The sequence below is a fragment of the Augochlora pura genome, chromosome 1 (assembly GCF_028453695.1).
Source record: "Augochlora pura isolate Apur16 chromosome 1, APUR_v2.2.1, whole genome shotgun sequence".
Taxonomy (NCBI): Eukaryota; Metazoa; Arthropoda; class Insecta; order Hymenoptera; family Halictidae; genus Augochlora; species Augochlora pura.
The window spans coordinates 10,452,764-10,467,143 of NC_135772.1; the positions used below are offsets into that span (position 1 = coordinate 10,452,764).

Genomic DNA, 14,380 nt, shown 5'->3' on the forward strand with positions numbered 1-14,380 from the left:
GTTTTTAGTGGTTGCAGCACTCGAACGTGCCAGAGCGAATATATCCTGCACGAGTGCACGCGCACACGCGCGCGCGCGCCGCATGGCACACGGGTATGTACACACACGTTCCGCGCGGCCTTTATTCTTGCTATCACGGGGTGCACGTGCAAAAGCAATGGACGGCTCTCCGAATATTTTCCTTCTAATTTAATTTCACCGGCCCCGGGAGTGCAACGCACGCATTACTTCGCACGTATCCGGCAAGAGCGAACAGATTGAGATCGAGATCGGCGGGTAGGGGGGGGGGGGGGGGAGAAGCGCGCGCGCGCGGCATAACGATGCACGCCAGTGATTTTTCAAAAGGCCGATTAGGGAACGTATCTCAAATGGTATAAGGAAACCCCGGTAACGGCGGGCTAACCGAGCGAGTTTGATTTTTATCATCTCCCTTGGGCCGGCTGATACGAGACGTCGTAATACCACGCATCCCCGTTGATTACCGGCACCCTCGGGTCTCTCGGCTTCCGCGCGACACTCGAAAACACTTGAATCTAGAGGCACTCGCTTGGCAGATACATTTATCAAATGACCGATCTCGCGCCGCAGCCGTCACTTCTGCAGTATTTTACAGTCCGGCTGTATCCTCTGCCAACCACGTCCTAGGATATCAGACCCGCGCTGACGAAGTAATCTAAATTGAATTCGATCCTTCGGGATTCTACTCTAGAACGCGACATTCCTCGGGATTTTTTTACCGTGGAAAGTTTTATACGAGAAACGCGGGCAAACTTTATAATGAATAACTTCAGCACTACCTACATTTGCAAACGCTATAGGATCCTTCGGCAGGAATAGGTGGTAGCGAGTGATAGTAAGCAATGAATTTCAGTGGGACCTTATTGACACTGGAACTACGAAACCGGTCAGAATGGCTGATTTGTCGATTTTTTTTTCACAATTCCTAATATGGCATAAAAATGTATTTTTCGAAAATTTTGAAATAAACTTCTTTGTTCCAGCATTTTGTTTTAATAGAAGTAGTACGATCTTTCAGTAAATTCAATCCTGTTATTGTTGTAAAACAATATATAAAAGTATATAGTATAAAGCAATGTGATCGAAAAGTAATTTTTCATTGTTGCCTAACAGTAACACCAATCGAGTCAAACAAAGTCAAAACAACTACTTGTACACATTTATATAATAAAACAATTACAATAAAATCACAAGTAAACCGCGGATCGTAATGCAATATGAAAATTGTAGACCTCAATTGTAAAAAATTCATATCTTCTTTTATTAAATTGAATAAGTTGTAAAAAGTATAATAGTATCTTTACATGCTTCTAAAGTCTTTATATTGACTATTTATATTGACATATTAATTTTCGTCAGAAATGCATAAAGATCCGCAGTCTATTTGTAAACATTATTATATAATGAAAATTTAAGTAAATAAATAAAAAAACTGATAACTAACCAAAAAATGGGAATGACTACAGATGACAATACATCAATAAATGATCAGTCCTAATGGTAAACAATTTGTTTGTTGCAGTACTATCTCTGAGAACGGGCGCAGAATCTTCGGCGAATTCGACTTCGACGCAAGTAGCAGCAGAAGAGGAAGATGAAGAGTCCCTAGGTCAGCTAACGTTAGCCGAGTTTAAAGAAAGATACAGAAGATTAATACCATACATGACCTACTACGTCGGAAAGAATTACGTTAACGGACAAGCTCCGTTGTCGCAGAGCGTCACGAAGGAGTATCAAAGCAACGGGTTGGTGAGGAAAGATCCGCAACCCTTCGTAAAGTTGAACAACGCGGCGCGGAAAGGGAACGCTCATCACCTAAACGACCAGAGCCAGGATAGGAAATTCGTTCCCTCCGTGCAGTACGACCCCTATCAGTTGGAGAATGACAACTACTTTACGCCAGTTAGATACAACGCTAAAGTTGGCCAAGATGATTATCCGGCTCTATACCAAACGTATCAGCGTCCGAAAGCAGCGTATGCCGACGTAACAGCAACACCTAGCCAATTTGCACGCAAGGATCACAGGTACTACGCGAACGTGAGACCATTACGACCTTACACGACCAATGGCAGAGATCACTCACCTAGAAAACAATTGACCAAGCCAGTTCCCGGTAACGTTCGAGATGAATACGCATTGAATTACAACGTCAGACCAATTGTAAATGGCGTTCATTATCTGCCGCCGAAGGAGTACCAAGGACATCGGCCGCAGCCATCGGTCTTGTACTCTACGGGATCGTCGGCCGAATCCGTCCCGGAGAAGCAAGCCCCGCCAACTCCTCAATTAATTCGAAATCCGAGTGTAAATCTAGATCAGATAGTGGAGAGCTTGCACCTAAGCGAACGCCTGCCGGAAATGCTGAACCGAGACAACATCGACAACAGTTTCAGGACGCTAGCGGAGATACTCAATATTCTCCACAACAATAAAAACGAAGAAGTCGGGCAAATTCAACAAGGACCGCTCATCCCACTGCCGAAAGCACCGCCAAGGTTGCCTCAGAAGGTTTCGAGTGCCAAGGTGCGAACACAGACGCGACCCAAAGTTATCACCGAAACGCGATTCCAAGTCACACCGAATCCTTTGTACCTGACCGATGATCCGGAACGCTATAAATCGACGCCGTACGAGGAGGATGATGTAAACCCTCTGCCACCGGCTGAACCGCCTTACTTGGAAGACAATTTCAATAACCAAAAGCTCGAACCGAACTTCATGAGAGACCACCTAAGCAATCATAACCCCGAGCCAAATTACGTTGGGAATAGTCTAAATAATAAGCTATTAGAGTACTACGTTCCCGTAGTTCAAGACATTTCGATGAAGAACCAGGAGGTATTTCTGCCGACGGTCAGACCACAAGTGCACCATCAGTTTCCAAGTGACGAATCCACCCAGAACTCGTACGAAATCACGGAAAATCTGAACGAAGACGTATTGCAGCATAATCGATATCCCCCGCCGTTACCGACCACTACGGAAACTTCGGATTACAGTTACACGGAACCGAATAAAATTTCAACCCCGAAACATAGCGCGCCGCAAACGTCGGTGAAGTATGGCGCGACGCAGGGGAAAGCTCACGTTGATTATCCAGCTTATTCCAGCATACCATTAACCAATTTCAGCTGCAAGGAACAACGATACAAAGGGTTCTTTGGGGATCCCGAAACTGCATGTCAGGTACTGAACATTGCATATACAAAGCCTGATTGTGATTTTTATTAAAGAACAGAATTGAATAAAGCTAAAGTCTGTTTAAGATTTAAGTATAACACTATAGACTGAATTCAATGATTCACAAGATAAAGCAAATTTCATTTTCCCAAACGTTTAACATAAAAAGGAAACGATAGTCATTGAAATGGACCCTTTCGATTTTAATGAAACTTCATTAGTTGCTTACGTTTAAGGGGTAAAAGTAATTTGTCTCTATTATTTATGTCGAATTGTCAATTCGTTCGAGTAGAAACAGATTTCCCAATAATATATTCAACGCGTTATTGTACCAATGCCTGTCCAATATTTTTTTCGAGTTCTGTCACTTGGGTAAAGTAAATCGGCGGTCAGAATTATTGACCATCCGATCAAATATTATCAATCAGGGAATAATTAGGCGAAAGATGGATAGCAATTCTAGACGAATTTTTACCAAAAAGCTACCTGTAATTCGAAGCGCTTTTATCGATAACGTTCACGAATCTACGAATTTGACGAAATCACAAATGCTTTTTCGATTGTGTTGCAGGTATGGCACTACTGTGATCTGAACGGTGGCAAATCATCATTTTTATGTCCCAACGGTACTATATTCAGCCAAGTGGCCCTAACATGCGACTGGTGGTTCAATGTTAAGTGCGAGACGACCACGCAATTATACGTGCTAAACGAACGGCTCTACAAGTACATCTTGCCGGTAATGCCAAAGTTTCCCGAGGACTTTACCGGTCCGGAAGTTGATCGGTATTTGGAACTGAAATTCAAGGAAATGGAGGCGAAGCTGAAGGAGAAATTAAAAAAGGAGAAGGAGAAGGAGGAGAAAGAGAAGGAGAAGCTCAAAGACAAACCGGAGACGAAAAAAGAAGAAGAGAAATAAATCCGGAGCTTGTAGTTAAATTATTGTAACTTCATCACTTTAAGCGTAATGCGTATCGGACCGATCCTTGTTGCCATTGTTTGCTACAAAAAGCAACAATTGTGAACCGTATACTCCGCCGTATGCCCGAATGCGAACGAATTTTGTGAAATTTCAAAACGTGCAATATGTATTAGTGTAGGTTCTCTGTGTGTGTGTGTGATTTATGTTTAAAGTATTTTAAGAGAAGCCTTTTATACAAGATCTCTGTATCAACGAAATCAAATTATCCTGTTTCACTAATGCATAAATACAACTATGACATCAAAACTAATTGTTCAGACAAGCAAAAAATCGTCAGGAAAGCCGAACAAAAGAGTATGAAATAACTAAATAATGTTAATAAGTATTTGCATTGCCTCTAGTCATATTTGTACTGCGTAATTATTTATAACAGGACGTACTCTACTATTTTATAGAAAATTTTTGTATCTGTACATGCATCGATGATTTGTACATGACTGATATTGGTCTTACTTTCTTATAAAGATATCACATGCACTACACTCAAGTACTATGTATGTGATATTAAATTAATCGAATACTTTTCCACTTTTCAGGGAATGGCATGTAACTACTAGAAATATCTAATGAAATGTAACAACACTTGAATTTTGTACTTGTACTTACTAGCTGTTACAAATACTGAATAAACTTATTTATTAATCAATTTATAATAGAATTTATAATCTATAATAGTCAATAAAATTCTCCACAACAAAGATACAAGTTGACGTTAACACTTACCTTTTGTGTATCACGAACCCTCAGCAGCCTCTGAACGACATGTTCGGTCATCTGCTGGAAATCTTCAAGGAACATCTGATTCTGGAAATAGAAATAAGGATACCTTATTTTACATGTAAAACAGCGAAAAATGTATTTTTCTATTTGTAGCTAATATACAAACCTTGTCTATGAGGGATACATAATCGTGGTTCTTATGAGATTGTAACATACAACGAGAACATCCAGCTATTTCACAATTTTCACAATAAAATTCCATATCTTCTTTGCATTGTTCAGAACATGTATTCTGTACAATACAGGAATCATTGTTTGAAATGTCAGATAACATTATCTTGGTATGATTATTCAATGCACGTCCATGTATCTATCAAGGTATAGAAACACGGTTTTACTTATCAATATTCTTTAATTGTATATACCATATTAAGAAAAGTTATCATAGAATGTAACATTCTTTATTTATATTGCAATAATAACAAAAATAACCGATGTGACATTTTCCAAAACGTATGTACTATATAAGATAATATAAACAAAATTAAATTTTCATAAAAAAAACATTATATACCTTAGCATAGCAACTAAAACAGTAAAGTGCTTTGCACTGTAAACACTTTACCAATGCTTGTAGCCCACATTCATGGCATAATTCTGAAAATATAGTTACTTAATTTGTAACACTTAAGAACAGTTTGCTTGCAGTTTCTTATAATACAAACCTTGCGCACACTGTTGCTTCGAGTTAGATGTACTTGGTTTAGAAAAAGAAATCTGTAAATCATCCATGGTGATTGGCCGATTATGAGATACAGCCATTAAACCCAATGTATACATATGGAGAGGTAATGGATCTCTTTTATTATTTTCAGTCTGAAACGCTATGTTACACGCAGGGCAGGTCTTATTAGACGTACCATTTGCACATCTGTCGCAGATAACATGTCCACATTCCATTAACAAAGGAATTATTCCAGATAAAGGTGTAAATACTAAAACAAACAAACAAGATTTCTTAAAAATACATAATGTATTAACAAATAAAGATTGTGTGTGTCACTTGGAATGAAATCATCATTCTCACAATCTCTGACGTTATTCTAACCTCTGTGATGTTTATATTTCTATCCTTAATATTTCTAACTTAAACTGAAGTGCAATTTCAATTTTACCCTGAACATTAAATATTACAAATCTGTTGCAGCAATGTGGAAACTTTGTGGCAATATAAAGTAGTTTCTAAAACTAGCAGTTCAATTGTTATAAATTAATATTCGAAGTGTTAGTAACACGTGTAGTATGTAAACGAGAAGTGTGAGGAAGCCGGTACGCGTGTTGTTCGATACAATCAATAATTACCTCGGGCATAAAACTGATGTTTACAAAGTGTACAATACACATTCCGAAGTTTTGTTCGAGGAAAATTATAATTTTGATGGTGCTTTTTCTCGTGGTGAGGTTCCAACATTTTCTTGAACATAATATTACCTACTTTCTACTCAATACAAATTCAAGCACGCACTGTTCGCAAAAGACACACTGTTTTCAAGTTTACACTCTACAATACAACCGTCCTGGAACTCGATCGTCACACATTTGAATTGTAGTACAGTGCCGGCACACGCGGTCTGTATCCATGCACTTTAATTTCGAATAATCAGACAATAATACTTGTAAAATTTAGCACATAGGACAAATACAATAGAATTTTAGCAAACTCATATAAATTCCTGTTTGTTAAATACTTCCTGCATTTCTGATAAACAGACTTCGCAACTATCTACGGATACTGTAACTGTAAGGCACGTGACATAAAGATAGAAATGAAGTTTGAATTGACCACAAGTTTACAACATTAGCGATAAAACAAATTAAAAGTATTAAGGCAAATTTATAAATAATAAAGAGAAATTACAAACGTATACATAAATATACTAAAAGTATGCTAACAGTTACGTTCTTTGGATGAGATTAAAAATTGAAAAATGATTCGCGCATTCTATACCAGTACATAACTAATTCAAATAGGCAGTAACATTACGTTTCACGTTATGAACGTGTTAATAATGAAAGACTAGCATGCTATTGTTTATATGCCGACAGAGTGCTTTTGCGTTGTACAGTATTATGTTCAATTATAATAGATATTAATTAAACTTAACGTATTGTGCAAAATATCCCGAACAGGGTTATTTCAGTGAGTTTATTTAAAAGGATGTAACTTCCCTACTCGTTTCTCTAAGTTTAAAATTTTCAAGCGACAAACGACACTTCTTCGCACCACAAAACTTTCGGGGAGGACATTTTAAAAAACGAACGACGAATGCCGCTTAGTTTCGTACGCTATGATCGGTAGCGCTCGGTGCAAAACCGGTGCATTCTTAGTCACGTGATTAGAAGCGTCTCGCAATCCTCGAGACAGATGCCGCAACGATCTCAAGAACTGTTCAATTTGGCAAAAACATAAAAAGGCAGGTGGATAAGCGAAGTTATGTTGAATCCATTGGATTCTAGGCGCGGTCGCGACCGAAGGTCCGTTATGATCCCACCCATCGCGACTGCTCCAGCAAGCAAGAAGCTCTGCGAATCTCGTTTGCCACATTTTGACTAGACGATAGACTTATATTTACTATTACAGCTAGGTAATTAAAGAATTACAAAAGCTTAAAAATTGTTAAATAGAACTTTTACGAAACATTCGTATTTATTTTCTGTCTACAATATATGCGGTACAAAGGACAAATATTACTGGTAAACTACGGATCTTTATACATTTATAGCGTATGCAAATGTCTAAAGTACAGAGAAACGTGTACATTATTAATGAGAAATTTTTTGGTCAAAGAAATTCTTCCCTTATTTTACTTTTCATGCAAATGAATATGAAAAGGAGAATTTGCATAAAAATACGATCTAGTTATCTGCATGCGAATCAAACGAATTCTTACTTAGCTCACTCTTTAACAATAACAATATGGAATTTCTGTAACTAAAACAAAGATTTAGTATGGAATTGTGACGAAATTCCTCGGAGACCTTTAAGAAAATATATGTACGTAGAAAGCTTGCAATTCGATGTTTGTCCTGAATATTTGCGTAGGAAACGCGTCATATTTCGCTGCATTGTAAATGTTTCAATGCCAGACCTGTAGCTGCAGGACTAAAAAGACGGTAACTGAGCACGTGAATACTGGATTAGCCTTTTGTCTTCTCTACCGTCTTTTCAAACCGAACATATTTAAAAAAAACTGTTAGATACGCTATTTTATTGCTTTTAATATTAATTCTACCGTGCGAGTCAAAGGAATCAATTGAATACATTTTTTTGTTCAAGCATACATTCTAATAACATTGGCGAAACCTTTAAATAAATTCAATCTTGTTATTCACATTTAATATTCGGTAGATTCAGTGTGAAATTCAATTAATCAATTCTTCGAATTACAAATTTCTATGGAATATTTTTCATACGTACATCCCACCTTGCACCTTCAAGATATGCGGTAGAACTGATACCTGGAGGGGGGGGGGGGGGGGGAGGTGTGATATATATATAGGATAATCATTAATTCTTTGAACGCTGTACGTTATTGATTCGAATGAAAATTCCAGCTGTTTTGATTGAACCATTTACATGCGCTCTACAAGAATTCGTGTAAGAAAACATCAACGTTCTGATGTCAGCCTACTCGAGTGGCTTCAGTATAATTGTTGCATGCCGAAGAGTCCGTGTAACAATAAGCAAAATTATCCGAGATGCAAGCAACGATAATTTGTGTTTTCATCTTTTACGTAATCGACGTGATCGCGCGGCTCGCCGGTCGTAGGATAGGTGAGGCAAGAAGGAGGAGGAAGCGAGAGATATCGGATTTAGGCCGCCGCTCGAAACAACAGTATCTACAGCGGAGCGGTCTCTGGACTAAGCAAGCCGAACGAAAGAGCTGTGGCAAGGTCTAGGCTGGCTGGCATTCAAGGTCGCGTGCACAGCGCAAAAGCCCCGGATCTATCCCCGCCCCAGATTTCTAGCGCCCTTTACCTCACTACCTCGCTGCCTCCTCCTCGCTCTTACATTCGCACATTTCACCAGCTTCGGGCTTCTCGTTCGCTCCTTCGCCGTTCTCCTCGGTCACTCTGCAGCCTCTCGCTTCCTCCAACAGCTCGGGTCTCGCGCTCTTCGCTCGAACCCCTCCCGTCGTCCTCTTCCCGCTAGCCGCCTATTCGTCTCCTCGCACCTCCCCTCTTTCTCCTTTGCCCTTTCCGCATGCAACATCGATTTACCCATAAAAATTCCCCGCACTCAACTCTATCACTCGACTAGTACTTCCTGCCCGGGCCTCGGTATCTCTCGCCCCAGGATTCACCGTTGTAATATGCAACAAAAGTATGATCGATCCGCTGGATAATTCAACATTCGCATGCCTGGCGTTGCTCGAAATCGCTTATTTACATGCTCTGTGCACGTGTGCTTGTACGTATAGAGAGATGACTATTCCGTTTACGCACGCGCGCGCGAACGTGTTAAGAGAGTTGGAAGTTCGAAGCCCGAGAACCGGGCTGAAGAGAGAAAATAAAGACATGCCTCGGCACGACGGACCAAGAAGCGGGATCTCGCGTTCATTGGGAATGAATCGTGCATGTATTTCCTGCTTTTGGCTTGCGAACACGGGCCGGGAAAACAATCGGGCTAAGCTGGCAAGCTGTGAAAATGGAATTTACACGGGAGATAATGGCACAACTAACGCGTTTAGCGATGGGATTGAGCTGTCCGGTAACAGCAAATCAGTTTGCACGGTAACTGCGCGCGATCGCTTTCGAATCCGCTAAGCCTTATAAGAATAAACGTGTTTCTTGCATCGGATACAAGCTTTGTGTTCCGAGCCAGATAATTATGCGATCTTTGAAACTCGATAAAGGAACCCGTACGGCAAGGTAAGGCAGAGCTGCGACAGTAACATCGATATTTCGAGCCACGCAGGGACGATCTCCAGCAACCATGATCGATAAACGGTGATTATTTTCACATCGAAGTGCAAAGAGGTGACTAAGCCTCGAAACAAAAACGCTGTCACAGATTTGACTCATTGTCGTAACAGCGCCAGATAATTTGTTTGAGTGTGCTACCCGAGATTAGCCAATATATTCTTATCTGTATTTTAAGAATACAACGACGTCACAAGTTTAGAATCGAGTCGAGAATCGATAATACGAAAGAAATATTATTTTGATACCAATGGCGATATTTCTATTCCAAATTGGTGCGAACGATTCGAATCAATAGCTATACGATTCGGTTTATTGTTCAAGGAACCCGAGGAAAAATTTTTGAAATTCCTCCTGCGGTCTCGGCATCGCTCAAAGTACGTTTGATCCCATCGCTATATAGTCACAATATCCTGACTCGGTTCTAAATTCAATTCCGTTGACCCAGTTTAGGTCCTACGTGACGCGATGGAGATTCGGGGGCTGTTCTCAGTTTCCCTGCTCCTGCCGTCCCATTTACATGGTTGGTTGTAGATACATCGTCTGGCAACACGGCTGCGAATTGTGTTCTGTAACACAGGAAATGCGCGTTCCTATGATAAAATGCGGATAGGAACGAGGTTTTCTAGGTAGCTAATATCGAAGTTGAGCGAGAAGAGTATTTCTTGTCGCCAGGAAGTGTCGCCACTCCCACAAAAAGAGCAAGGGATGAAGTGAGAAGAGAGAGAGAGAGCGAGAGAGAGAGAGAGAGAGAGCGAGAGAGAGAGTGAGTGAGAGAGTGAGAGGTGCCAGGGCGGACTGGGTTGCGAGAAAGAGATCACTGAATAATTTTGAAGCAGTGAACGGACGAAAAGCCATCGATTGAAATTTTCATCAAGCTTTCGCACGCGCATGTTCGCTCAATTATTTATTCACGGAATAACGAACGGACAAGCAGAAGTCTGGCCGGCTAGCAAACGAGCCAACACTATGCGGTTTCACGGCAGAAAAAAGCAACGTCTAAAACGGACTTAGCTCGTGCAGAGAGCGTTTTGCACGCGCCAACGTTGAAATTTTCATCCGCTTCCGTTATCCATCGTGATGCACGCCTAGAACCAGGCACTCCGGTGTGCCCGGGTCTTTCCGTTCGAAGACGAATCTCTCGGCCGTGCCCCATTATTATTGGGTGTGCTCGTGTCCACATAAACGTGGTCGTGGTTCATGGAGGATTTCGCGTGACACGCGACCGGTTGTATTTTAATACTACGGGTATTCACGTATCTCGGGGACTGGTGTGTGCGTGCGCGCGTGGTCGCTTTAAATTCATTTCACGAAGTGCAGCGGCCGGTTTGAAAAAGGGCGACGCGCGGGTATCGTTCCCGGCGTTTTCAGCAGCAGGTCGCGTTACACAAACGCGTGCAATTACAATATCAGATTTCATTTTCCGTCACAGGACGAGAGGTTCGTCGGAAGAGGAGCCGAGGAGGGAGCGTCACGAGTGAAACTCGCCGCGCGGTGAACGGTTTCGCGCGATCACCGCTTTGCGTCTGTGTCCTCCTTCGGAGCAAGGCGAGACACATTTATATATATATATATATATCCTGTGCCACGCATTCGGTAAAATCTCGAGGTCCTGGTGGATTAGTTGGCTCTTTCGAGTGAAAGGAACCGCAGAGACTCGTCGTCGAACACAAGTAGCGATAACACCAATCGTGAACACTTCCATTGATTTACACCGACACTGGTAATTGAAACAACGACGCGCGGTTAGGAATAACAAACTGAGAGGTTCTGCGCGCACCCTTCTTTTTTCCCTATTTTCTTGTTGCGCGCCGCGGTTATGTTACTCGCTCTATTCGCTAATTACATTTCGCATGGTTTGCTTTTAAAGAGACACTTTCGACGTTGCTGCGCCGCAGCTCGATTAGAAAGTAGTGTCATTATTCGAATTCGTTGAAGATTAACGCACTCGTAAACATGTGCTCTTCCGGGTTGCAAGCGAGATCCCCGTGCGCGCCAGAAAACGAAGAGCAATAATAAAAAGCGGGCGGACGACTGGCGGCCGGGTCGGTTGAATTCCGCAGGAATTTTCGAGCCTTCCCCAACGGGTAATAACGAGGATTCGGCCTCGTTTATCACCACTTGTAGCTCTATCCCAACCCTGACCATTCGTGCCTCTCTTTCTCTCGCCCCGTGTTTGTAAAAGGAAGAAAGCAGACCGACTATTTCGCTTTCAAGCCAGCTGCTCGGCTGGCTCGCGACGCGTGGCCCCTTTCAGCCCCTTATTTCCAGACCGTTTTCAGTATCATCGTCTCTACTACCCTCGTCAACACCTCTTCGCGCGCTTCCAAAGGATCTGTGACCGGGGAAACTGACAAACGCATGCTCCCAAGCCAAATGCTTCCCTACAGGTGCATGTAACTTTTGTATTTGGTTACGTGAGGCGAATCCCGTACGCGGCACGAGAGACCCGAGGCGCCTTCACACATTCCTATTCCACTTTTGTCTGGCCAACGCAGCTGATTTCCCTTCCTGCTTGGCGGAAAGCCGCTTTACATCTGACAGATAAACACGCTCTTCGACGAAAGCCACTCGAACTCTTAATAGATTCGTTGAGAAATAGACCGTCTGTTTAAACTCTGAAGGTTAGCAACCATTTTCCCCTAAAATCGGAGGGTGCGAACATTTCAGTCTTTTACAATCGAAGCCGTTTCAACTCTGAATCAAACCAATGTATCGCGTTCACAATATGTTCATTTTATATTTTAGCACATTTTAAGCGTATGACAATTTGATCATGTGTACATTATTTTAGAATACGATGTAATGATTTTTAGTGTGCCCGCGATTACAGGATTAATTTCTGTCGAAACACTTCAATTCGCCGGAGTATGCGAGAAAATATGTTTTTCTAATGCGTGGAAAACTCTATCAAGGCAAGTGCGATCGGAACAAAGACTCGTTGCGTAAGATCCCCCGTGAACATTTACTCAATGTCAAAAGGTGTTGCGTTACTTCCGAGGTTTTTCATCAGTCTTTGACACTGTGAGTCCGACACAGCGATAATGGAGGCGAAGTTTGCCGGGATATCTAACGAATTAATTATTTGCTACGTATTAATCTTCGTCGAGTTATCGAAACGGATAAGAAACGTTGTCGACGTTGAAACAGCAGTAGCAGTAGCAGCAGCGGCAGCGGCGGCACGAGGTATTAAACTTTTAATATTCCCGAGATCTCTTTTTAAAGTAAAACGGGGTACACGTAAGTCGTCTGCAGAGCACGAACCAAGCGATGATGGATTAGCAACGAGATCGAAGGCGTAGTAACGGAAAGAGGAAATTAACAACTTCTCTTTTCTGCGATCGTCAATTTTATTGCGACTTCTTGCCTTCGCCTAGCCAAGATTTAGCCCCGCTCCTTGATTGCCGGGAATCTACTCCTAAAGACCGGGGCTACGCCGAGATGCACAGCGAAGAAGAAGAAGAAGAAGAGGAAGAAGAAGACGAGAGAAGTGAGAGTGGTCGATAGCGCTGCGACTCTCTCACCGGGTGTTCCACCCTCTCATCCCCCTGTTTGCCTCTCTCGGTACTCTTTCATCCTCGCGAAATCACTTCAGTTTTCATGCGAACGACGACGGCTCGCGCGCTTCGTTTTCTTCGCAGTTTAACGCAGCATCTATACGAGTTCCTAGCGATACCCTGTTCCGATACAAACGTATGGCTACATTGTCGAGCAACAACAATGTCGACGACTTGCTTTTCTTCCTCTGCATCTACGTTCGCACTCCGTTCAGTTCATTTCCTGCTGCTTTCCCCGTCCGGCCTTGTCGCCGACTCGAAGAAATGAGGTACATCTCTTGAGCAGGAATGCGTGCACTGACAAGAAAATCCTCCAATTATGGCGCGACATTTATTAGATTGTAGGTTGTTAGCTGCTGCGAGAATACAGTTAATTCGATAATACGTAGGTGTCGGAGCTGGGCAAAAGTTTTTTCTGTACAAAAGTAATTTACGATTTTAACCAATGCTAAAGTTTAATTCCCGTTTAACGAACAGCTCAAGTAATCGAAGCAAATGTGATTAGTACTATTGTTTTATTTAAACTAACCAAGGAATTTAATGTTACACCGAGAGTTAGGTAACAGATGGTATAATTGGTACAACTGGTGATTCTGTGCGCGAAAATGGAAATGTAAAATAAAATCCTTTTACTCGATATTTCGCCAGAGTCGCGTGCCGTAAGTATTATAGGTTTTTACCTGGTATCTATCTAGTAGAAACGGTAAGTCATGAACAGACGCGCCAGCCGATTTCCATTCAATATATTCGCTTTCTTAAATTCGCGTCTCTCGAAAAGGATCTCTGAAACGAAAAAATTCTGTCGCATATTTTCGACTTATTATTTTATATATTTTCTGATACCTCGTTTATGACAGCTTTAATGGTGTTAAGTTACCAAGGTAATCTGCATTACGGACTATTGACTAATGATTAGAAATTATCAAATGTAGTGGCC

The 14,380-nt window shown here is 41.7% G+C and overlaps 2 protein-coding genes across 4 annotated transcripts in view; one reads left to right on the plus strand and one right to left on the minus strand.

The window, feature by feature from the left end:
• The window catches only part of LOC144467576 (uncharacterized), an 80,548-nt gene extending 75,717 nt beyond the window's left edge, over nucleotides 1-4,831 (plus strand). Inside the window, exons 2-3 of the mRNA XM_078176444.1 lie at nucleotides 1,541-3,207; nucleotides 3,773-4,831. Coding sequence (XP_078032570.1) covers nucleotides 1,541-3,207; nucleotides 3,773-4,120 — 2,015 coding nt within the window. The 3' untranslated portion in view covers nucleotides 4,121-4,831. The remainder of the gene's footprint in view (nucleotides 1-1,540; nucleotides 3,208-3,772) is intronic.
• Nucleotides 1-7,182, minus strand: part of Qin (tudor domain-containing protein qin) — a 408,690-nt gene extending 401,508 nt beyond the window's left edge. The window contains exons 1-6 of one of the 3 annotated variants that reach the window (XM_078176423.1): nucleotides 7,069-7,182; nucleotides 6,266-6,547; nucleotides 5,629-5,898; nucleotides 5,478-5,560; nucleotides 5,070-5,273; nucleotides 4,907-4,987 (exon numbers count right to left, since the gene is read on the minus strand). In XM_078176423.1, the coding sequence (XP_078032549.1) occupies nucleotides 4,907-4,987; nucleotides 5,070-5,273; nucleotides 5,478-5,560; nucleotides 5,629-5,898; nucleotides 6,266-6,386 (759 nt within the window). In that variant the 5' untranslated portion in view covers nucleotides 6,387-6,547; nucleotides 7,069-7,182. Of the gene's footprint in view, nucleotides 1-4,906; nucleotides 4,988-5,069; nucleotides 5,274-5,477; nucleotides 5,561-5,628; nucleotides 5,899-6,011; nucleotides 6,161-6,265 lie in introns of those variants that run through there. The other 2 variants (XM_078176416.1, XM_078176431.1) reach the window with 2 other exon arrangements.
• Nucleotides 7,183-14,380: the final 7,198 nt, after the last annotated feature.